The sequence below is a fragment of the Pleurodeles waltl genome, chromosome 1_2, assembly GCF_031143425.1.
Source record: "Pleurodeles waltl isolate 20211129_DDA chromosome 1_2, aPleWal1.hap1.20221129, whole genome shotgun sequence".
In the NCBI taxonomy this organism is placed as follows: domain Eukaryota; kingdom Metazoa; phylum Chordata; class Amphibia; order Caudata; family Salamandridae; genus Pleurodeles; species Pleurodeles waltl.
Genome location: NC_090437.1, coordinates 1,301,535,581 through 1,301,562,058, shown reverse-complemented (window position 1 = coordinate 1,301,562,058; position 26,478 = coordinate 1,301,535,581). Strand labels below are relative to the sequence as shown.

Here is a 26,478-nt window from a genome sequence, read left to right as displayed (position 1 = left end):
ATTTCACAATTTAAACAGACATTTATGCAGTGGCATTGTATATATACAAAGGGAGAGCCCTGAAACCCCACTCTAAATTAGCTTAATTAGGAGCAGGCTCAAATAAGGAGTACTTTGTGCTCTGACACCGGGTATCGATGTCATGCAGCGGACTGACATCGCGCACTTGGTCCAATCCTTCGGGGACCTTATAGACAGCAGTTCAAAAGTTGGCCCCGCGGCTTTCTTTTCCCAGTCATTGAGGTGGACAAAAGGAGGCCAAGAACCTCCTTTGTCAACCACCGTACTTGGCTTTCAGATGAGGGCCAGGTTAGAAAAACAATACAGGGCAAAGAAAAAACCCTGCAACAGGGCATTCACTTGATAAAAGCACCTATTTATGCCAACATTAATTTAACTACTCCAAGACTAGGGCATCCCTCAATAGCCCTGGTCAACCACACATAAAAGAAGCAATTTGAGTTAGACAAGACTGCATGGAAATAATCCCAGAGGGGAAACTTGATTGGATTTTGTTCACAGTCATGGAAATAGAGGGAAAAAAGAGTATCAAAGACACTTTTAAAATGGTGTATTAACAGTATTAGTTTTGAAAATAGGAATTTTGTTTGCAAAAATATGAGCAACTATTTTTTTCTCAAAATCCCTCTTAGTGAACAGTAGGTCTCAGGGATTTCCGGCCACAATTTAAATACCTATTTTAAAAGAAATGGAAATCTACTTATTGCAGGTTTTCTCTAAAGATTTAAGGAGATTTACAATTATTTAGAAAATACGCTGAAATACTTCAGGATTTTGCCTCACCAGGCATTAGCGCATTATACGCTTTTAAAAAAGTTATTCAAATATTTTTTTCCATTTGGAGATTTTTTCCCTAGTCCACGTAGAAATTTTCGCCCATATTTATATGCTGACACAAAGGACAACTTGCACTAACAACCTGCCAAAAACAATAGGCTTGGCTTTAGTGAGCTGCCACAGGAAAGCACTATTTGTGCTTGCTTGTACTTGTATGTGTTAGCTCATTAAAACCAGAGCAATTGGTTTTGCTAAAGCTTTTTTTATGTGACTACAAAGTGGGAAAGCAATGGATAGGCAAGAGATAGAGAAAACAAGGTAAACAGTCGTATGGAAAGGAATGAAATAATAGAAAAGTAAATGAAAATTCAGTGCGAATGACACAGAAAGAATAAAACAATGGGGAAGACAGATAGAGAAAACATGCACAGGAGACCTGTCTAAAACATTAATAAGTCCCGATGCTATGAGAAAACAAACAAAAATGACTGCTTTTTGTACAGAATGTATATGTGATATAAATAAATGAATGTGTGATAATGCCATGTACTTTTGAGATGTAAAAAATGTCCCTCATGCAATGCAATGCAAACACTCCATAACGAGGAATGATACACCAAACAGTAAATAGCTTGAGGTGAGAGGAAAGTACTCTCTGGGTTGAGCCAAAGTTCACTCTGTATAGTTTAGTGAAGTTGTAGCAATAGGTAAAGAGGACACCTGCGCTGGCAAGCCAGACCTAAAAATCAGTTGAGTCTTTATGAAACATAGTGCCTCATTTACAAGAAACTGACGAATCGGCTCTGATGCCTCAGGTTTCTTGCACTGCCCAACGATTCCCTATTGACGCCATGGATGCGCTGTGTTTACAATACAGAGTTCCATGGCACACGTTTTCACAGATGCGTCAGAAATTCTGGTCCATCTGTGGTGCTAAACTGACGCATTGCTGGACTAGCGTCAAAAAAATGATTCTACTCCAGCAATGCAAGGAAGGCTCCCATAGACAAAAGCCCTGCGTCAGTTCAACACCTGCTCTGAGCAGGCATTCAAGTTGACACAGTGAAGTCACAAAATGACGCAGTGAAATGCTGTAAATTTCACTGCATCAGTTCTGTGTAGCTTTTTGCCTGGGAACGCCTACCTTGCATACATTATACCTAGCGCAGGTATAATGTGAAGCAAGGGTTTACAAACTGACTCATTGGGCCCAATGCATCAATTTGTAAATCTGGAGCAGTGTAAAGCACTGCTTAGCGTCATCGCTGCCTAAAAAAGAAAATGCATCAATGCTGCAAAGCCTCATAAATGACGCCCAAAGTGTTCTTTGTGTGATGTAAAATACTTGCAACCTGCTATCAGGCTGGAGCTACAATGCTGCCCTCTCGATACTCCAATACCAGTGACTGCCGCAGTACTTTGAAGATGTTGAATGAGATTATGGAGGTACTTGGAGGAGTAGCAAATTCTCCCCTTGGTTGTCCAAAAGTGCAGAAGTAAATGTAGAAGTGACTATGGTTCTTTGAGTCTTAGGGCCTTTAGAGTTTGTTGGATGGGATTACTCCGTTCCACACGTGACGGATATCCGGTTTGCCGTATTACGATCCCATTATATCCTATGAGAATCGTAATATGGCGGGGAGGATATCAGCAACCCATCCACCAAACTCTAAATCAGGCCCTCAGACATGACTAAGAGCATTTAACACTTTATGCAAATTTAAGCCTATGTTTTCACTAAATGAAGATGGGCAAACTCAATGGGAGGGTTTGGGTACACCCACAAGGTCATGACTTTGAGCCTCATTATGACACTGGCGGTCACCAGATTGCCAGGGTCACAGTCGGACGATGGGCAAAGCAGCAGTCCGACCGCCACATTACGACCGTGATGAAAGCGCCATGGTCGGACAGCTGGCACCACCACATTTGCGCCAGATGACCGCCTGGATGTGCCGGCGGTCTGAATCCACTGGGGCAGCAGTGCTAGCAGCTCTGCCCTGGGGATTATGACCCTTGTGTCCGCCAGCTTTTGCATGGCGGTTCCACCATCATGCAAAGGCTGGCGGAGACAGTGTGCCGGGGGCCCCATGGAGGCAGCACTGCCCATGCACTTGGTATGTGCAGTGCAGGGGCTCCAATGAGCAGCCCGTCGCACTTTTCACTGCCTGATTTACAGGCAGTGAAAAGCGTGACGGGTGCTATTGCACCCGACGCACTGCAACATTGCCGCCGGCTCTATTACAAGCCGGTGTCAATGTTGTGGTTAGTTTCCAGATGGGCCAGCGGGAAACTCATAATAGGGCCAGCAGGCGGAATACCGAACTGGCGGTATTCCAGATGCGCGAATTTGGCGGGTGGCCTCCGCTGCCCGTCAAAACTCTAATGAGGACCTTTGTGTGCTTTCACCACATTACCCATGACTGGCCTAGGTGCAGCCATGTGTCCACCCCAACGTCTAAACCTATGGCTGTGGAAAATCCTCATGATCAGCAAATCTTCCATGGCATATGTTACATCTGAGGGCAAAAAAACCCACAAATTCCTCAAATCGTGATCTGTCATTGCGCCAGAAATGGCACTTTTTGAGTAGCTAGTGTTGACCTCAGGTTTGTAAAATGTAATGTGACTCTGGTTTCAAAGCTAAAAGCAACAACCAAAAACAGAGTTAAGAGAAGATGGATGAAGACTGGAGATGGCTGACGATAAGCAATTTTTCCCATGGAGTACAGAGAAAGAGTCTCACTCACCGCTCCCTTCCCAAGATGGGATCTTTCTCTTTCTAAACTGGTAAGACACTTGGATAGCATTAGAAGAAGGCAATGCCCCAAAATGGAGGTCTCACCAGGCCGGGCTGAGGACAGACACAGTGATATGGATAAGCAAAGGGCAATCACACCAGATTAGGGGGAGCATAAGGGTGAGGTCTGCTGTAAATTCTTCCAGAGAGGAAGAGACAGTGGGTGTGTTTGGCCTCTACAGGGGGAGTTAAGAAGGATGGGTGTTGATAGTCTTATTGCTTTCATGTGTTTGGGTAATGCCGTCTGTTCATTTTTATTTCTCTTATTGTGCGCCATTACCTTCTGCATGGGCCCACAGAAGCATGGTGGGCAGTTAATAAACATTAATCCCCTGATCAGAGGGTAAATATTTTAAAGTAAAGTCGATGACAGGTTTTTCTTTGGGTAGGCTGGTGAAGTAAGGCGAGGATCTAGTGAGGTTTCCTCGTCCCTATGTTATTAGAAAAAGCAGAGGAGCTCTACAATGGGATTTAGCAGTAAAAGCGGTCATCCTCCTGTTGGATGGAGGGTTCTTGCATCAGGCCTCACTGCTAGACACACCCTGCAGCTGAACGAATGAATGATAGCAGCAGTAATGAAGAGCAACTGCATTGCAGTTCTGATATCCCGGGGGAAGCAGGTACCTTTCCTAATTAGGAAATTGAAAAGCCAGTTCAGCTGCGGAAGATGTTTACAGATGGATGGTTTTAGATGATTACACACCACAGCAAAGTAAACAATAATGCAGAACAGGTCCGCCAGGGGATATGGAAAGAGGCACTGTGGATGATGGGCCATGTGGTCAGCAGGTGTGATGCTGATATCAGAGTTTCCACTTCATATTAACTGCAGATGGACTTGCTTCTGCACATGCCTGGAGCTTCTGCACGGTGTGGTAGGTCAAACCCTTTGTGGCACACTGTCAGCGTGCCCCCTGGTGGCCTCTTTGCCGATGTACCCGCATTCATAATACGGCACGGGTGCAGAGGCAAAGAAAATGAGGGAACACCCTTTTGAAATAGAACTGGGGCTACATGTGTACCAGTGTTCTCTCTATTACAAGAGGGGCTGCACATGCATCTGCGGCCCCTGCTGTGAAACCAAAGTTCTCCGGGGGCACAGAAAGCAGTACACATGCCGTGCCACTAAGGGGGTCATTCTGACCCCGGCGGTCTTAGACCGCCGGGGCCAGAGTCGGCGGGAGCACCGCCGACAGGCCGGCGGTGCCCCGCAGGGCATTCTGACCGCGGCGGTAAAGCCGCGGTCAGACCGGCAACACTGGCGGTCTCCCGCCAGTGTACCGCCGCCCTTCGGAATCCTCCAAGGCGGCGCAGCTAGCTGCGCCGCCGAGGGGATTCCGACCCCCCCTACCGCCATCCAGTTCCCGGCGGTCCGCCCGCCGGGAACCGGATGGCGGTAGGGGGGGTCGCGGGGCCCCTGGGGGCCCCTACAAGTATTTCACTGTCTGCTTGGCAGACAGTGAAATACGCGACGGGTGCAACAGCACCCGTCGCACCTTCCCACTCCGCCGGCTCGATTACGAGCCGGCATCCTCGTGGGAAGGGAGTTTTTCCCTGGGCTGGCGGGCGGTCTTTTGGCGACCGCCCGCCAGCCCAGGGAAAAACTCAGAATACCCTCTGCGGTCTACTGACCGCGGTGCGGTATTTCGGAGGGGGGAACTCTGGCGGGCGGCCTCCGCCGCCCGCCAGAGTTAGAATGACCCCCTAAGTCACTTTCTGTAATACAGCACCAGGACACTAATGTGGTATCGAGGAAGAAACATTATGGGAAATTCAGCTGTGCAAGACCACTAGCACTAAGTAGCTGGTCACTTTATAGCATATTTATTTTTTATATTTATGTGTTAGTGTTTGTGTACATATGTGTGTGTGTGTGTGTGTGTGTGTGTGTGTGTGTGTGTGTGTAAGGTTCAAAACATTGTGTATATCATACCACGGAGGATCAGCGGAACCAACAGAACTCAAACTGAGATCTGATTGGCTGCCATCATCTCAACCAGGAAGTGGTGGCAGCCATCTCAGGACTCAGTTTGAGTCTTAAAAAAACATAAAAAGATGTAAGGGTGCATTGCAGAGTTACTGTGACCCCCTAGACCTGGCGGTGTCCTAAAGAAACTATAACTATAAGAAGAAACATAAGCAACAGGTAAAGCCTTCAAGTCGCAGTCCTCGGACACCAAGCTCAACAAATAAGGCACAGCCACCTGAGTTGTGCACATAACACAATAGTGGTAACACAACATCATAAACCAAATCAAACTGGTCTTGAATGGAACCCTTGAAACATGATGGAAAGGCACTGGACTCTGTGGAGCCCTACGACACCATCCCAGAGGAAGAATGTCTGCTAAACAAGTGCCACTGATACAATGTTACCTGGGCTAAGTGTTAAAAGTTTTGATATGAAACAGAATGGATGAGTGAGGTGAGTGTCCTACAGAAAGCTGCAAGTCACAGACTCCAATAACAGCCTGGCTCGCTCAGTCCTTTCACCTACTGAAATCAATAACATTGAGTCTCAATAAGGTAAATTGAAGTTAACAGACACGTAAAGGCGATTCTGTTTATGCAATGTACTAAACAAACAGACATAACAGAAGTATAATATGAACATTTGCAGGAAAACCTATACAAATTTAGTATTTAAAGGTTTGAGCAAAGTATATCATTAACTCAAAGCACTTAAAATATTGAACAGAGGCATGATTGATAATGGTAAAAACTGAAAGACAGCTACAAAGGTAGGGAAATGGGTAGCTGATAAAAAGAACCTATCTCTGTAAGGTCAGATGGTAATGGTACAGCCAGTGCATTCCCAACAATTTCATGAATTCCATAAACAGCATCACTCCCCTCAATGCACTCAACCCCAATGATCCAATCAACTCCATCAATCTAATCAACCCTAATAATCCAATAAACCCCATCAATCCAATCAGCCCCAGAAAACCCATCAACTCTGTCAACCTCATCAATCTTATTAAACCCATCAATTCCATTAGTCATCTAAAACATAAATCCCTTAAAACATATCAATCCAATCATCTTAATTAACCACACCAATGCCATCACTTTCCTCAACCCCATGAATCTCATCAAACACCATCCTTCCCATTGAACACCATCAATTCTGCAGAAACCTTCAACCTCATCACTTTCATCAAACCTATCAATCCCATCAAAACTATCCTTCCCATTGAACCCCATCAATCCTGTCAATTCCACCACTCCTGCAGAACCCATCAACCCCATCACTTCCATCAACCTATCAATCCCATCAAGCCCATACATCCTATTAACATGACCAAACACCATATACTCTGTCAACCTAATTTGTCCCATCAATCACCTTACCCTCATCAAGCCCAACCCCTACATCAATCACATGAAACCCATCTTATCAAGCATATTAATCACACCAATTTCATAAACCTCACTTCTATCAATTCCATCTATACCACCAATCCTATCAAATCAATCAACTCATCAATTCAAGCAACATCATCAATGCCATAAACCTCATCAATTTCAGCACCACGCAGACCCCTGGTACTTTTTGATAGATCTTGTATTTTGAATACGCCCATAACCTTCAATGTGCGCTTTCTATTATCAATGAGGAATGACAGCCTTGAATCATGTACATAGCCAAAACAAATGATTAAAAAGCAATTAACTGCATATCTCACCCAGAAAATTACATCAAAAGATAAATACTTAACAGACAAAGAAAAACATAATTTATGCAACTCCAAGGCCACCGGCTGGAACTATGCCTAATCTTAGGTCCGTGACCCAGCTTTGTGGTGTCCCACTGCAATGGTCATTTCAACAATACAAAAAACATTGCCTAAGATAGGTCTGTTGTCCTTCTGTACCTTCACTGAGGCCGTTGCTGCCTTCTCAGTTTTGATTGGCTCCTGCAATGAAATCCGTTGGAGAATGAGATGCGTGCATAGCTGGGAATGTGTTCAATTGTTCAACGGAACATGGTTATAAAAAGCTAGACTCCCTGTTATTCTCCAGCAGTTGGCACGTTAAAATGGCTACTACTTCAAACACGGCTCTGAAAACGAACAATGCTTAGAACCAGGCTAGGTCTTTACAAGAGAATATAAATAACACAAAGGAATATTGAGTCGTAAAACAATGACTCGCCCAAGGGACTATTCATATCACTATTACAAGCTGCTAGGCAGATGACACAACAGACTGGACAGGGCAGTAGTCAGGAAAGGGTCTGCAATTAGATCAGAGCGACACAATTAATTACAGAGCGGCGGAGAGGAAGCAGTGAAGATGGGGAATGCTGTTTCATTGGTTTCAGGATTGATGCATGATGTGCACTGGGCTAATTTAAAAGGATAGTTTGTTGGACAACACTCAACCATGTGCATTTTATCTCATTGCAGGCAGCTCATTATACTGAACCTTGATTGCTTTGACCTTCTGTACAAACAGCAAGTAGTAAAAACATTCACCCTCATGCCAAGCAACAAGCAAGGCATTGACAGCAGATGCTGACCACAAAGCTCTCTATGTTAATCAGCAGATGTCCATTTAAATCTTGGCCAATAGAGGTCACTATTTAAAGCTGCCTACTCCAGAAAAGTGCCTGTATCATGAGCTACCAATTGTCCAGGCATGTCACAAATTTGAGGAATTTAACTACAAAAACCACTGTTGCTTGCAGTTCACGGTACAAAGGAGGCAGACATTAAAGTCTGCCAACTGAGAGACAAGTAGTTTAACTTCTCGAGATCGGGCAATCATCAGTGTAATATAGCAATGAGCATGGATGTTACATTTAAAGAGAAGGAAAGCATTTGTGAACACTACATGCAGCCCAAACTGGCAGCGATGTAAGTTTACCAGTTCACCCCGCATTACTGGGAGTCACCAGTTTCTAGTTCTTTGCCTTCATGAAATAGCCTTTTTGGGATTTGACGTCCTGTTTCTGATTTTAAAAATTTACTCTGGTACGGTGCCCCAGCTCTCATGGAGTCATCCACAATTGCAATCCTATTCATGTTGACATTGATTGGTTCTCTTTTCATGAGGGAGGGAGGCAAAAGGGGATTACACTAGTGGATGACTAACGGTGCCACGGTAAGAATGTACCACAAGCCTTCCACGCCTCAGATATTTCGCTACTTATTACCTGTCCTATTTTCAACCTACGTAATAGGCATATCCTTAACCCTGGCATAGAGGACAGGAGATTCACATGTTTATCCGTTTAGTGGATGTTAATCTTTTGTCGACGGTTGCTCAGAATGACTATAGGTCTTACTCAAGCATGTGTATTTGATACTTCATGATTTTCTCAATTGTACATTTATAAACCCTCTTCTTCCTTATATAGTTTGGAGGATCTCTTTGCTATATACCCCTCTTACTTTTCAGGTTTTAACATGCAAGACCTTCATCTTTATAAAGCTATCAAATTAATAATTTTGCACTCAAATGACTTTCCTGACATTTTGCAACCTAAGGATAAAGCTCATACTTCTCGTCTTCACACCATTAATGAGGTTATGCCATTTGTTTTTTATGGCATTGATTCCCATCTTCCCGATTCTTGTTCCCTCAGTTGTTTAGTTTTCATACCCGGGGGCCAGCAAAGCATGGCCTCCCAATATTGACTTATGTCATGAGATTCACAATATTGATCAGATATCCTTTTCTTCACTCCTGGGCCATGGTAGCCATTGTCCAAGCTCATCTTACTAGTGAAGAGTCAGATATTTCAATGTAGTCAATAATCAATCCAATTTGTTCTTCTCCAAGTCATAAACAATGTTATTGTACCACTGCCACTATAAGGCGATGCTTGCAAAAGTATCATGATGGCTAAATAGTTTATGAGAATATGAACACACTGTGGGCCTCATTAAGAGTTTGGCGGGCGGCAGAGGCCACCCATTAAACTCTTTAGGTTGGAAGACCGCCACGCTGGTCTTCCGCCTGCTGGCCCTATTATGAGTTTTCCGCTGGGCCAGCGGCCAGAAACAGTGTTTCCACCCGCTGGCCCAGCGGGAAACTCACCAGAACATTGACGCCAGGTCATAATCGAGCAGGCAGCAATGGTGCGGTGGGTTGGGAGTGACAGCACATGTTGCGCTTTTTGGTGCCTGTAAATCAGGCGCGACAGGGCTGTCCATGGGGGCCCCTGCACAGCCCATGCCATTTGCATGGGCAGTGCAGGGGCCCCCATCGGGCCCTCAGCACCCAATCTCAACCAGCCTTTGCATGGAAGTGGAACCGCCGCCGGCACCGCCAGGCCGTCAGCTGGCCTAAAATTGATGGTGTTGCCGGTCCCACTGTGGCGCTTTTGAACAGTCATAATGTGGAGGCCCGACCGCCGCATTGGCGGAGGTCCGACCACCACCGCAGCCTTGACGGTCTCATGACCACCAGGGTCGTAACAAGTGCCTGTGTGTGTTCTTACAGTTTGAGTTTCAGTTTGTAGAAAGTGTGCCTAAGATTTTAATTATAACATCTCCTGGGTTCAGGGCATCTTCAGATACAGCTGCGTGCCGCCAGCATGTTGATGACCAGGTTGCCCACACTTTGGCACAGGTCCACAATAGTTTCCATGTGTAGGAAAGAGGCCTTGTTTCTTAGGTTCATTAGAACGGGGGTGGATTTTGAGTCTGCAATATTTGCGGTTCCAAAGGAAAAATTAAAGAGAACAGACAGCCGGTAAGTCGACAGTTGATGAAGGCTTTTGAGGGTTACTCTAACCTGTGGTAAAAAATAAGCGTTTTTGACGTTCTTGCAAGAGATAACTACCCTATAATGAAAGCACAGATAGACGGTGTTCCACATTTCTGACGTGGATAATGCTCAGCATTTGTCTAGTGACAACTTTTGCTTGCTTGACGGTCCCTTGATTAAAGTCTAGTGACAATCACGGTGGCCATTTTTTCATGGGGATTGTTTGCATCACTAGAACCAGAGAAATATGGCAAATGTGTATACAACATTTTACTCTGCTTGCAAGTGTGACATCTGGTATTGTGGTTAACTGGGTATGACTGCTTACAGGTATCTGCCAAGGAGTGTACCCTGCTGAGAGCAGAAAAGGTGTTGGCCTGAAATAGCAGTAGGTGATCAAACTATTGTCCCTAGAGTACCTGAGCAATAATAAAAATCTTATACTATGTGTTTGCTTTTAATTGATTTCAAGGCACAATACTAACTAGCAGTTTCTCTTGATCCTTTGTATATAATAAAACAGGAAAACACATCTACAAAATTAGAGTACATGCTCAGAGGACTGAAGATCAGAACATCAAAGTGACAGCAGTACCCCACTCCTGGCTCCGGACCCGCAAGAATTCATTCTAGGGAGAACTGCTGGTTAAGAAGGGGGAAAGGCTGCATGCTAATAGCCTTGGATTCTCAAGATATTGAAAGTGAAGTCAACCACACAAACAAGAAATCCACAGATCAAGACAACTGCACCAGCACCACAACCAAATGTAGGCAGTTAGTGAAAGAAAAGATTGAGATGTTTTGTGAGCTCAAGCAGCCTTGCAGATACTCGATGCCAAAATCAGTAACTCCGCGTGTCGTGCTTTACTCATACAGAAGTCAATATGGGAATAACAACACCTTCATGTGTCTTAAAGAAATCAATCTTCGAGCTAAAATGACACAATAAAATTATGCTAAATAAATACAAACCTAGTTAATTAATACATCGAAATTTTGCAAATATGCAATAGTGTTGATACATTGATAAGGTATGAATATATTTTGTGGTACGTTTTGTAAGTGTAAAATGAAGACATATGCAATAAGACATGTAAGGTAGGTTTATTTAAGTGGCAGTACACTACATGTGTGGTAAATTAAAGTCTGTCTTGTGAGTAATTCTCAGTAGAGAAACCCAGGCATGTAATATAGCCCTGTGACATAGGAAATTAATGTGCACAGGACATGCTATGCATGGGTTACATAGCGCATCATTTGTTGATTCTTTGGAGTCTTGATGTTTTAGGTTCTCAGAGGATAGACGAATGTCAGCGATTTGTAGGTTTCACCGTAGGGGTGTACATGCGCAGGTGTGAAACTTCAAATCGTCTATGGCCGAGTTCGTGTTGGGATACTGACTGGACGCCGAGAGTTTTCCTTGGAGCTGTACCACATAGGGAAGGGAGAGTCCTTGCACTCTTCCATATAACCTGTGAGTGAGTGACCTGAATCCTGGGGTTTCCCTACAGTGTTCATAACTTGGGGGTTTCACTCTTACGGCTCTTGAACCAACATGTCTCACGGATAGTAGTGCGGTCTGAGAGTCCCCGTGTCTTTCTATATCACCTCAGCCGCGTGTGGGGATGTCACAGTATTTGTGGCTCCTCGACTTTCTGCTTGAGAGTGTGGACTAGGATGTCAGTACATCATTCTGCCGTGGGAAGTTTATGGATGTGGCGCATAAGGTAACACTAGCAGGACAGAGGAACAAGGTAAATAGACGTCTTCCTTTTAAATAAATATGCTTCTTTCATATGGATTACCACAATGATTTCAAATACAAAAGAAGTAAATGGGCATAATAAAACAGAAAATAGAATGAGAAATGGAAAAACATATAAGTGTAAATAAAGCAATGAAGAAAAAAGTATGTTTGAAACTCTTCCACAGTCAAATGTGCATAAGGGTTTTCTAGAATTTATTCTGGATTAATTAGACTTGTTTGGCATCAAGTACCTGCTTGACCGATAGATACCGGCACCGCTTTCTCTGAAGGACCCAACGTGTTATGCTATATGGCCAAAGTAAAGAGCAACACCTGCGGGGGCCACAGTCCACCATCCCAGACCCTCAAACACAGACAGACCCTTACACCGACACATACTTACACACTTCTTTTTCTTGGAAAACCACCTGAAATACTAGTTACGCAAAAGAAAGCAATTCAGTAGGAAAAATTTGCAGTAAGTTTATAAGATTAACCAAGTTAAAACCTGTAAACAGATTCTTGTACCGAACAATAACATCATTTGTTTAAAGAATTATGTACAAGTGCATCTGTAAAATTTATTGATATGGTCAATTTCTTTCTCCGACTCAGGTGTAGACGCATTTGTTCTCAAGAGTGAGAAAGCCTTGCTGCATACGTATTAGGACAACTGAGAACCATGGTTTTGCATCAAGGTCAAGTGGGAGTGTGTTGCCACTCATGGTTTCGGCTAGATTTGTTTGGTTGCCCTGGAGTACTCCTCAGGTAGAGGTCTTGATGCATCAACACATTTCCCCCAAGGCACAGAATGGATAAAACCCTAAATGTCAGGACCCGAAGCTCCAGGATGGCTCCGGAAGAAATATTATTTCTCAATATCTCGACAAACCCAAGTCTTGTATGCGACCCCAAGAGGTTGAAAGACACGTAGATTCTGAGGATGTGATTTTCTTTTTTCTTGTTTCTTCTTTATTTGACCTAAAAGATTTTATTTTGTTATACTTTCAGCTACACTCTGGTGAACCCACTAAGATATTTAAGGTCTTCACTTCTTAACTGGATTGTCTTTGGGTGTACTGTCAGTATTCAAATGCTAGGAGTCAGACGTGGTGAATAAGAGCTACACAACAGAATGACCTGGATCCAGAGTGCCACAGACAGACAATGTTCAAGATGAAAATTAGAGCATTTCCGGCTCTATCTGGGTTAGCTCAGAGCAGCAGTGTTTGGCAGTCTAGCTCTTGGCACCATTGATAGTCAGAGAATAACCTGACACTCCATCAACTGGGTTTCCATAGCATCCCTATTGGAAAGAAATTCCACCACTGGACTTTCCCACGATGTAAGGCTGCGCTCTCTAGGAATCGGTGGAATCTCCTTTGCTGCCCGCATATAATTTAAACCCCATATACTCCTGAAATGCAAGAGGAATAAGAAAGCGTACAAATCACACTATATATTCTTCCCTCAATGTGTAATTAAAATAGCTAATTTACTCACTCCTACTCCTACATGCTGAGGACTACGCCCCCTCTTCTCCTGTCTTTGACTGCAGAGATCTCTGCACATGTATGCAAACTTTTTAATAGTAAATGTGAGGGGGCAGGGAGATTGACTGGAAAACGTGAAATATTTACTTCTAAAAGGAAGGGGGAGTATATAGGAATTAAGAGAGGGCTTGGGGGGGAGGGGAGTTTAATGAGGAATGCACAGCCACACAAAAGACTAACCCTATTCAGATTCACAAACCGCAGTTGTAAAATTACTTTAGCCAAAACGGCACAAAACAATAGTAATGTACTTCAGCTCAGACCTGGAGTAATTCCATCACTACACACGGCCAACCACTGGCACTGAAGCACCCGCTCAAATAAAACAGGAGTCAAGGACCTGAGATAATACCCCAAGGGAAATAACATTAAAAAATGAATTTACTTTGACTTCCTCAAGCAGCACAAGATTGTTTAAATGAATGTTTTAAAAGGGTACAAAATTAAAAAAATATTATTTTGTAAATTTAAAATAATGTAATAACTTTTTACATTACATTGGAGTGGGGTGAATTGGGATGTAGTAGAGTAGATTGGACCGGGATGAGGTGGACTGGAGTGGAGCTGATTGGAGTGGGGCAGATTGTTTTGGATTGGCGTGGGCAAAATGGAGTGGGGCAGATTGTTTTGGATTTTAGAGTGGGGCAGACTGGAGTGTGGCAGATTGTTTTGCATTGCAGTGGGGCAGATTGAAGAGGGGTAGATTGTTTTGGATTGAGGCAGATTGAAGTGGGGCAGACTGGAATGGGCAGATTGTTTTGGACTGGAGTAGGGCAGATTGGAGTGGGCAGACGGTTAGAAAGGGGCAGATTGGAGTGAGGCATATTGTTTGGGATTGGAGTGGGTCAGATTTTTTTGGACTGGAGTGGGGCGGATTGTTTTGGAGTGGGGGAGATTGTTTTGGATTGGAGTAGGGCAGATTGGGTTGTTTTGGATTGGAGTGGGGTAGATAATGGTGGATTAGATTGGAGGGGAATGGATTAGGGTGGAATGTGGTGGATTGGATTGTGGTGGGGTGAGGTGAATTGGATAAGAGTGGGGCGGATTGGAGTGGGGCAGATTGGAGTGGGACAGACTGGAGTAGGACAAATTGGTGTAGGGCAGCATGAAGTGGGTCAGATTAAAGTGGAGCGGACTGGAGTTGGGCAGATTGTTTTGAACTGGAGTTGGGCAGACTGGAGTAGGATGGATTGGTTTGGAAAGGACTGGAGTGGGGCGGATTGGAGTGGGGCGGATTGAAGTGGGGTGGATTGAAGTGCGGCGGACTGTTTTGGATTGGGAGAGACTGGATTGGGCAGATTGCTTTGGATTGGATTGGGGCAAAGTGGAGTGAGGCAGAGTGTTTTGGATTGGAGTGGGGCAGATTGGAGTGGGGCAGAATGCTTTGGATTGGGGCTGGGCAGATTGTTGTGCATTGGAGTGGTGCAGATTGTTGTGGATTGGAGTGGCACATACAACAAAATGGTCCCCACGGATTATACTACTCTCGTTAACACAACAACAAAAACGATTCCCACAAAACCATGTACTGAAACATACATAGTTACTGTTTTGGGTATCGCCGAAGAAAAAGAAAGCAATAAACAGACCAAAGACACAAAACATTATTCATTACATCTCATATATTCAAGATAGACAATTCTTGAGTAATCAAGGTTTCTCCTTAAGTGTGCAAAGAGTGAGAAAAAAGTGGCCGTGCAAAAAAGTGACAAAATAATGCAATTTTTACAACTAAGACAATGAAATATGAATTGCAGTGTTCACAGGCAATTGCATCCAGCATATCCAATGTTCTAAAAACCTCATTTTTGTCCATGTGACATGGGATAATGCATTAATCCATTGATCCCTTCAGATGGAAAATGTTACAATCCATGACACAATATTAGAATATTGTTGACATTTCGACTCACTTAAGATCTGGTTATTCAAAACCTATGGCTAGGTTCTTCATCAGGACAGTAAGCGGGGCAACCTACACTAGTACAAAGTGGTGTCCCGAAGCGTGGCAAATGAGTTTATATGGACGAGAGTTATAACTCCTACTCATCCAAGACTTAAAATACCTCAATGATCCAATGATCACAGAATTTCCATGAGCGCAGCAGAATATAATAAATTATGCTTTTAGCACAGGATCAAGAAAGCAAAATGAATCTGCACACTGAAAAAGCCCTTCACAAGAATGAGAAAAGAGCTGTTTGATGCTACAGTGTATCTCCTCTCTCAAAACAGCAGAATTAATCTGCTAAATGAAAAAGAGTCTTCACTTAAGGGGGCGCATGAGCTGCTTGCAGATACATTGTATCTTTCACTCACAGTCTGGATTGGGGCAGACTGGAGCGGGCAGATTGTTTTGGATTGGAGTGGGGCAGATTGTTTTGGATTGGAGTGGAGTAGACTGGAGTGGAGAAGGTTGTTTTGGATTGGAATGGGGCAGGTTGTTTTCGATTGGAGTGAGGCAAATTGTTTTGTATTGGTGTGGGGCAGACTGGAGTGGGGTAGATTGGAGTCGGGTAGATTTTTTTAGATTGGAGTGGGTCAGATTGTTTTGGATTGGAGTGGGGGCAGATTGGAGTGAGGTAGATTGGAGGGGGTAGATTGTTTTAGATTGGAGTGGGCAGATTGTTTTTGATAGGAGCGGTGAAGATTGTTTTTGTTGGAGTGGGGCAGATTGATTTTGATTGGAGTGAGAGAGACTGGAGTATGGCAGATTGGAATGGGGACAGCTTGTTTTAGATGGGCGTGAGGCAGATTGGGGTGGGGCAGATTTTTTGGGATTGGAGTGGGGCAGATTGTTTTGGATTGGAGTGAGGCAGGTTGGAGTGGGGCAGATTGTTTTGGATTGGCGTGAGGCAGAATGGAGTGGGGAAGATTGTTTTTATTGGAGGGGGTAAATTGATTTGGATTGGAGTGGGGCAGATTGTTTTGGATTGGCGTGAGACAGAATGGAGTGGGGCACATTGTTTTTTATTGGAGGGGGGAAATTGATTTGGATTGGAGTGGGGCAGATTGTTTTGGATTGGAGTGAGGCAGAATGTGGAAACAATGTTGCTTTGCAATGGTTAGAACAAGTTAATCATCATCTTTTGGGAACAGCGCCCACAAGCAAAAACAAAACATGAGTGCAAAGTGAGAAAAGAAGACTCGGCAAAATAAAAGAAACAAGTTAACTATAGAAAATAAAGCTTTGCAGTTTTATTAGTCTGGCTGTGCATGTTTTTACCAGTTACACGCCTTCTGTTTGCAGGGCCCTAGTTAAAAGAAGACATAATCACGTCTCTAGCAGCGGATGGGCACTGCAGTGACCAATTACAAGGCTGTAAAGCCGAGTGCCACGCAAGTCAACAAATGGTAAGCAACGGGCGGGCTTTAGGCCCACTATAAGATTACATAGCCTTGAACAGATAGCACATGCGCCGTCTATCTTAGACCTAAAAATAGGGGTAGATGTTTCTTTTGATTCAACCTGCCTACCTTACACACATGCCAACTCTCCCGATTCAGATGGAAGACTACTGATTTCAGAGCTAGTCTCCTGCCTCACGCATGCAAAAACCCGATTCCTTGTCAGGCTTCAGCGGACAGGGATTGGTTTAGAGAGGCTTGTGGTATTCACTGCCAGTAACCTGCTCTTGCAGGCCAGAGCACATTTTTCTCATGCAGTTTCTTCCCGCCCTTGCGCTTTCTCCGTGCTCCTGACAGGTAAGGAAATAAAGCACAGGTATCTGCAGTTCTGATGTTAGATCCTTCAGCAGCAGCACACTTTCAAGTCCCATGCATGGCAACAGACCCGATTCAGGCCTCAGTAGAAGTCAATGGGAGAAATACATTCTCCCCATTATTTTTCTAAAATCCTCCACTTTCTTCTTCTAAAATGTTGGCATGTATGGCGTTATTCCCTTTCAAAACTTAAGTCAGCCTTCACCTTTCACTAGTTTTGGACACCGAGTTTGTGTGGTCCCTACTCACCAATGTTATTAGCGTACCAGTCGAAGGTCGTTTGATGACGTCACCTCCGGTTTTCTTCCTGATTTCCTGTTTGCAGCTCTGATTATTTTTGGTAAAGTCGAAGCACCTCGCGGCTGTGTGCTGCGTGCACTGCGGGCATGATTTCCAAAGCTGGCAGCGCACTGCGGCCCAGGGCCTTCGGCTACTTCCATGTAAGAGGTCCCGGTTAATCTCCCACATGGCCTCTTACATGCCTTCACCCCCTCTGAGCTGTCGCAAAACATGTGTCAGCCAGATTCTCAAAGCTCGAACTCAAGGCAACACGTGCAAGCTGTGATTGTGCTCTAAATGTGCTTGGTTTTATGAGTTGTAGCGCTTTCCATCCAAATACATGCACAGAATGCACGAGGAGGGACACGCACGTGGAAAGGACACACATCATGTGCACAAGTGCAACATCTGCATTCCACATGCGCCGAGTGTGCTATAGATGCTGAGTGTGAAAATGTGCAAACACTATTCTGCAATATTCTGGCCTTTTCATGCAACAAATATTTTCCGCCACAAAATAATATGTGATAACTACATTCTGGCCACTTGAGCACTTTTGTCTCTCTAGGGCTTAATCTAGGCAGGGGCAATGATGATCCAAGGATCACTTTGCAATCACCAGCTGCCGCCGGTCTAGTATGCTACATTTTACAGTTTTTCTTATATTACGTTGTGTGTATTTGTAAAGCACACAACCACGCACGAATGCATAGAGGATTCACATTCACATTCATTTTTGTCAGATATGTAGGTGGTTATTTTATTGTGTGAGCCTGCAGTGCACACCCAGACCTCTTCCACACACCTTGATCAACTAAAGAACTTAATGAAGGGTCAGTGTCTACACAGGTTTCCTTATAGGCAGAGGGCAGTTGTGCAAGCGTGCGGTGCCAGTGGTAGAAGTGGGCGGTGCCAGTGGTAGAAGTGGGCGGTGCCAGTGATGGAGGTAGATGGTGCCAATGATGGAAGTGAGAGGTACCTCTGGTAGAAGTGGGTGGTGCCAGGTAGAAGTGGGTGGTGCCAGTGATGGAAGTGGGCAGCGCCAATAATGGAGGTGGGTGGTGCCAGTGATGGAAGTGAGCAGTGCCAGTGGTAGAAGTGGGTGGTGCCAGGTAGAAGTGGATGGTTCCAGTGATGGAAGTGGGCAGCGCCATTGAAGGAGGTGGGCAGTGCCAGTGATGGAAGTGAGAGGTGACAGTGGTAGAAGTGGGTGGTGCCAGGTAGAAGTGGGTGGTGCCAGTGATGGAAGTGGGCAGCGCCAGTAATGGAGGTGGGCGGTGACACTGATGGAAGTGAGCAGTGCCGAGTGGTAGAAGTGAGCGGTGCATGTGGTAGAAGTGGGTGGTGCCAATGATGGAAGTGGGCAGCGCCAGTGATGGAGGTGGGCGGTACCAGTGATGGAAGTGAGCAGTGCCAGTGGTAGAAGTAGGAGGTGCCAGGTAGAAGTGGGTGGTGCCAGTGATGGAAGTGGGTGGTGCCAGTGATGGAAGTGGGGAAGTGCCAGTGATGGAGGTAGGCAGTGCCAGTGATGGAAGTGGGCAGCACCAGTGATGGAGCTGGGCAGTGCCAGTGGTAGAAGTGGGTGGTGCCAGGTAGAAGTGGGTGGTGCCAGTGATGGAAGTGGGGAAGCACCAGTGATGGAGGTGGGCAGTGCCAGTGATGGAAGTGGGCAGCACCAGTGATGGAGCTGGGCAGTGCCAGTGGTATAAGTGGGTGGTGCCAGGGAGAAGTGGGTGGTGCCAGTGATGGAGGTGAGCGGTGCCAGTGATGGAAGTGAGTGGTGCCAGTGGTAAAAGTGGGTGGTGCCAGGTAGACGTAGGTGGTGCCAGTGATGGAAGTGGGCAGCGCCAGTGATGGACGTGGGTGGTGCCAGTGATGGAAGTGGGGAAGCGCCAGAGATGGAGGTGGGCAGTGCCAGTGATGGAAGCGGGCAGCGCCAGTGATGGAGGTGGGCAGTGCCAGTGATGGAAGCGGGCAGCGCCAGTGATGGAGGTGGGCAGTGCCAGTGATGGAAGTGAGAGGAGACGTGTTTAGAACAATGCTGGCTCTGGCACATAGAGCCTGATTTAGATCTTAGCGGTTCTGGTCCCGCTGTCGCTTTTCCGTCAGATTCACCGCCTGCCAACTTGACGGTCCGCCCACTCTATTTAGCTCCTGGCGGGACAGAATAATGTTAGCCAGCATAGTAGCCCACCGCCCCGTCAGTGGGGCCCCTCTTACACCATGGATAACACTCCGTCGAGGCGGTCAGTAGCTCAGCGGCAATACAGCAGGGGGAACTCAGTCAGCTTGAAGGAGTACTTGAAACCACCGCCCCAGAGGGACGACGCAACTCCTGCCAAGATCTAAATCTTTTTTTACAAATTGAGCACTGGTGATTGTATTGGGCTGCTTTACAAAGTCAGGACACAAATACTCAACATCACATTTAGCGGCCAAACATCAGTTTAAAAGTGTCAGATACATAACTGCAAAGTATTTCTCTGACATCAAAAAATGAAACCTTACTTCCACAGATGTCTTGACATGTAACTGTTTTTTAGATATAAGGCTCAGTGTTTCACATGCCTTATCAGGGGTGTACAACATAGGTCCAAAAGGGCTAGATCCAGGCCAGAGCTTTGGGACATCCGCAGAACATCAATGTACATACATTGGCTATTTTCACGCTCTACAAATACATACACATACATACCTACATCATTAGGGAGTCTGTGGCTAGGACGAAAATGAAGCACACATCTGACCCTCCTGGACCAATGCTGGACATTCCTGTGTTATACTAATGTGATTCTGAAAAGATGATGACTTTGGACAATATTAACCCCTACCAAGAATGTGACTGATTCGTCACCCGCACTTCAGATGTCTGTGTCATTGGCAAGTGAAAAGAACATACGACATTTGCCGAAATCATCTAAAAAAATTCCCCAAAAGGGAAGGCACTGTTGTGAAATGTATCAACAAACCAAATGCAATAATGGTTCAAAACCAAGAGCCTTCTCGAAAGATTTAACTGTAGGAGCATGTGCTACGTTTGGGAGCCCAGCAAGCTGTGAACCTGGGTCAAAGCAGCACTACATTGTGCATTCTTTTAAAAGAAAATCTAATTTTGCACATGCACAGTCTTAAAACAAGATACTTATTCATGCCCAATCAAAACCACCACCACACATTGCAATGAAACAGGGATCAAAATGTGAAGCCCTAAAACCTCACACTGTACTAGCATACACATTTACATTTAAAAGCATAATGGTCTATAAGACAATAAGTTATATCATAGAAAATAGGGCAAAAATACTTGAAAAGAGCTGAATAAGTTAGAAGCCAGGGGAAGGGGATGGGCCAAATATAAGCTTTTGAAGCAGAATTTAATCCTAAAACCTTCACATTTCGTAAACTATAGACTAGAGCTCAATAGATATGCTCCAAATACAATTTTATTTTCACAAATTGTTATCTAGGTTAGAAATGCAAATTTCCAGGCGTGGCAAAGAAATACGATTTTCCTCTCATACCTCATTTGAGGTCTTCTAAGTCTCCTTTCAGTGCTGGAAAATGTCAATCTTCACACAAGTCCAACCTTAAACCCCCTTTACCTCACTCACCCTCACTTAAGACAATAAAACCTGTTATTCAGCCAATAATGCTAAGACAATGGCCAGTCATTACATCACTCAAGGATGAATTACATCCATTGTACCTCCTCTTAATCTTCAACCAGTTCTGAAACATATGTGTCAGGTTCCCTATATGCACACCACAATTCCGAGGAGTACAACCCAGAAAGACCACAGTTGACTGCAGAGCATCTTCACAGCATCCTGTATCACTTGCATCAGGACCAATCTAGGCATTCTATCTGTCACCCAAAAAATCTATAAAGCTGGTGCATCTCCATCCAGTTGGTGTAGCTATAAATGTAGCTTCACTCATAGCAACACAACGATCAATGTATCTGTATTAAAATTCGAAAGAGGAATTCTGCTGCTCAGACAAAAAAAGAGGACAACGCAGCATGGTCACCAGATGTGTCACACCCCTTCCATCACCCCTAGACAGCATCTTAAGCCTTACCTTAGTAGGGAGGAGAGGCACCTTGTCATCAATGTCAATGAGCACATCATCTCTGGGTGTGTAACTACCATCACCTATGGTCACAAGTGAAAGGACATGTTGGTTACATAAAGTGCTATATATGCATATTTTATGACACCCACTTCTGGCCTAGAATAGGCAATTGTAAAATCTTTGGACTTTATAGTTTGTCCAACATTTGTTTCTCATTGCTCACCCATACATATCATATATAGCTCCACGTGTCCCTCCCTATATGTATACCACCATATGCACTCACCGGTTACTATGCAGAGCGTTTTCCGTTCGAAGAGCTTTGAATCTCAAAACATAAAAATACAACTACATCCAGGATTTGCCTACTGCTAATCTTGAACACCAAACTCTAATCTCTATCCCAAGATCCCAATTTTCAAACACTTCTGTCCTACTGTCATTCATCTACTGCCCACCTTCGCCATCTTCCTTTCGTACCCGGCTTTTGTCTCTCCCATCTATTTATGATTCTATGTAATTCTTTCTAAAAAGTCACATCTGGCACTCCACCACCGCTCTCTTACCAGACTTTCCTTTCCCCCTATGTTATCCTTATTTCAAATTCAGTTCCTGGCACTCCCCAATCTCCGTCTTTCATCTTGGGTGCTCCCAGGTATTTTATAAGATGCTGCCCTCCGCAAACTTCTGAAATCATCCCTTGTAGCTATTTAACATTTAGCCTTCTCTCTCATCCAACATCTAAGCTTCTCTAATAGCTTCTCCAACACCAGCTCTAGGTTTGTCTTGATGAACACGTTACTTATCTTTGGTAATGCTCTTTCTTGTGAATACTCTACCTAACTGCAGATTTCTCACTTTCAGAATGTCCCCAGGTGCTACACTAGATTCAGAAGACTTTTCAGCCCAGACCCCGCACGCCACCAGGGGGCAGCGTATCGCTCTGCATTGAATCCGTTCTGCTCCAGATGTAATGACTGGAGCCGCATATAATCACCGCTTCATCGGTCTGATGCCAGTTTATTCATGAGCATTGCGCCCAATGAATGGAGCCCCAAAAAACAGCCAGTTGTGCCAGTGTGCAAACCTCTAATCAGGGATGTTTTTAGATGGAAAAGAGTCCATTCCACAGATCGGAGAAGTGGGAGTGCAGCGACAAAACTGTGTTACTGAAGATAATTAACTTGTTCTTCTGATGGATACTTCTCCCCACAGATTCCTCATCTTTACAACAGATAGCAGAGCAATGCTTCCCTCAGTGGTGGAATAACTCAGAACAAAAAGTTCTGCAGGTCCAAATGGCCAAAATCCCTACACACCTGGTTGTCAAGGCAGTATTGCTTCATGAACGCGGGAACAGATGCCCACTTTGCAGGCTGGCAAATACCAGGGAGAGGCCCTCCGTGTGCAAACGCACTGGTATCAGATTTGGCCCTGGTGGAATGAGCCCTCAACCCTTCTGGAGGCTGCTTCTGGGCCATCACATTACAGATATTAATGCAGAAGATTACCCACCTGGACAAAATCCTTTTCTGAATTGCTGGGCCCTGCTTTGCATCTGAAGAGCCCCATCCTTCATCTGATAGTCTCTTGTACAGTTAATGTAAAAATGGAGAACTCATTTGAGGTCCAAACAATAAAGTCTCTTTTCCTCTTTCGAGGGGTAGGGTAGGGCAAATAATGTCAAAAGAGTGATGGGCAGAGGGGGCAGAGTCTGGCTGCGATCAAAATAGCCAAGATCTGCTGAGGTTCCCATGAAGCTCCAACGCCAAATGGCATGGTCCGGAGATCTGAGGCAGCCTCAATCCCTTGAAACCAGCAGTTTGATCGGTGGAGGCTTCCAGAGACTCTATGGACATCACATCCACGACTTGCTGTTTCTCCACGACCTCCACTTCCGCGATACACGGAAGCAGCAAGAGTACTAGACCCCAGCCGTGGCCTTGATAAATGAAGCATAGAAAGAGTTAATGAATAGAAGACTTCAAGGAAAGAGGTCCCTTTCCATTCACTCGTCTTAATTCAGAAGCCAATATGTCACGTCTTTTATGAAACGTGACATTCTTTAACTCAACAAGATGACTAGTGCTGGGCTGAGTGTGAGTATGAAATGGCTTTCATATAGTGCCTCACATGTTAATGAAAACTAGCCTCGGCAATCTTGCAAAGTCTGACTTTAGTTAAAGCTGTGCATACATCAAGTCAATTTGTTTTATTATTTCTCATTCTGAGGTGTGAGGTATTGGCATAGAGAGAATGCTGATCACTGGGCGACAGCAGGTAACAGGCACATTGAAGTAATGCATCTCATGTTTCTTTCTAAATTGTAGGGTGGTGGGTGCCATTCTGATGATGATGGGGCTATTACTCCAGATCCCGAGTGATTGGATGTCCAGCACCAGCCTGAAGCTTGTCCTGCTTTTTTGCCCAAAACAACAAGCATCAACTAGCCCAAACTTGAGCCCACCTACTCCAAACACCAAATTCACCCTCAAAGAAAACATCACCAAGAAATCCAAGACAGTCTACCCTGGTTTCAGCTCACACTTCAAAAGAAAGTGAGACAGTTCCTATCAGAAAGTGACTTCAGAACTGCCTTTTGAGCCATTGTAGTCTTGCATGAATGCCGCAAAGCCCTGCTCTAGACCTTTCAGATTACACACTCACTCACCCCTTTTAAGGGCATCCTCCATAACGCTGCATGGCTCATCCAAGAGCTTATGACATCTGACCACATCATGCCCAAACTGATGAAATGTCACTGGCTCCTCTTGCCAGCTAACACCATCTTCACTGCTAGCTGAACCATGTAAAAGCCATCACAACTGACACCTCTGCCTACCTGGCTCAAAAAAGGAAATGAAAGTCTGACCTGTTGAAGGTTCTGCTGAATCAACTTCATCCTGGTTCGGGTCACAATAGAACTCCTCCAGAGACTGAATGGTGCACTGGCCAACCACAGGCTTCCGGCCAAACTGCCTGTTGTCAATGACCTTCACAATGATAGGTGGGGTGTACAGCTCCTCCTTCGGTAAACGCTGCCATAATGGAAAAATGTGAATAAAACCATGTAATATGTTTTTACTGAAAAGGAAATACATGATGTTGATCTGCAACACTGAACATGTCATAGCAGCATAAGAAGACCTAATGTGAGTTTTATAATTCATTTGCTAGTTAGTTCTGGCACTTTTTTCAAACCCACGTTTATTATTTTTCTTTTTCAAAGGGGTGAGTTCTTTGTCCTATTTAGGGATGAAAGAATAATTCTTTTTTTTTTTGACCATCAATATCTTTGTTAGCATTTCAATTTGTTTTGCAGGAAATACATACTATCAATAGGCAAATGTACATATTATTGTGTGCATTGTTCAATATAATAGCTTATTATACTTTACAACTCTTTCCACATTCACTGAATCAGATAATAATGCATGACTGTGGCTCCTAATGTAGGGCAAACAGAGTACCTGCTGGTGCACTTATGATAACAATCAATACCCTGTAGACAATGGGGGGACTGGTTCAGTCAATGTACTAAAGAGAATGCTGGTTCAACCACAGTTGCTAACACATGCATCGCTTGAAAACAGGGGCATTGGTGTGTTTACATTTCACAGTACAGGGTCAGCTGCTAATAATTTCATTGCCCTTATAAGGTGAGGTGATAACATATATTAGTTGCACTTTACCCCTTATGCATACAAGTCTTTAGCTCACTCTCATAATATGTGGGAAGCTATTTTAACAACAAACAAGTTCACCACCTGCATGACCGAAGGCGTGAGGAGGATGATCCAGCTGTCTCAAGCTCAGTATCGACAAGACAGAAGCAGTGATTTTCAGCAAGAACACCTGTTCCTGAGACTCCAAATGGTGGCCAGTCAAACTCGGATCCACACCCACACCAACCACCCATGTCAGGAACCTTGGAATCATCATCAATAGCAAACCGGACATGACTGCGCAACTCAACGCCATCAGTGCATCCTTCGTCCTCACCCGTATCATGCTAAGGAAGATAATGAAATGGCTTCCAAGCAACACCAGAAACACCAGAAAAACAATCACTCAGGCCCTAATCACCAGCAAGCTGGTCTACAAGAAAATCCTTTATGCTTAGATCACCAAGTAACTCACCACTAGACTACAAATCATCCAGAACTCAGCAGACAGATTCATCCTCAAGTTCCCACAGAGAACTAACATCACACCACAACTCAGGGCGTTCCACACGCTTCCGATACAGAAAACCACTCATTTCAAACTCCTGAGACGCACATTCAAGGCACTACACACAACGAAGGCACCACCTGCCTGAATAGTTGCATCTGCTTCCATGAACCACTCAGACCCCTCCACTCCACAGGACTCCTACGTACACACATCCCACGTGGACAGAGAACCAGATCAAGAAAAGGACTGTTCTCTGTCAACGCTCCTAAAGTGTGGAATGACCTCCCGCTCCACACCAGTGCCTCCTCTTTTCTTCTTCAATTCCACGAGATCTGGCTTTTGATATCAACTAACCACCTACGTGCTCAGTGCAAGGTGTTATCGTGTTTTACAATACATATAACAACAGGGGTTGATGCCCAATACAAAGGCAATAACTCGAAATTATTCAGCGCTATTTGTTTCTATACAGGATTCAATTATAGATAGTTGAAGCATAAGATGTGTATGGGAAGGGATTTCTGGACAAAGAAAAAAAATCAAAGGTGGAGCAAACACAGGAAATCAATCTGGATATGCTAATGCATATTTCCACTGTAAGGTGGAAA

General features: G+C 44.5%; 1 protein-coding gene across 10 annotated transcripts in view; it reads right to left on the bottom strand.

Annotated features, from left to right (window-relative positions):
- Nucleotides 1–26,478, bottom strand: part of DYSF (dysferlin) — a 794,684-nt gene that overhangs the window by 100,871 nt on the left and 667,335 nt on the right. For 5 of the 10 annotated variants that reach the window (XM_069205583.1, XM_069205579.1, XM_069205578.1 and 2 more), the window contains 4 exons: nt 24,567–24,732; nt 21,701–21,774; nt 12,469–12,501; nt 7,477–7,518 (listed from right to left, as the gene is read on the bottom strand). In XM_069205583.1, coding sequence (XP_069061684.1) covers nt 7,477–7,518; nt 12,469–12,501; nt 21,701–21,774; nt 24,567–24,732 — 315 coding nt within the window. The remainder of the gene's footprint in view (nt 1–7,476; nt 7,519–12,468; nt 12,502–21,700; nt 21,775–24,566; nt 24,733–26,478) is intronic. The other 5 variants (XM_069205587.1, XM_069205585.1, XM_069205586.1 and 2 more) reach the window with 2 other exon arrangements.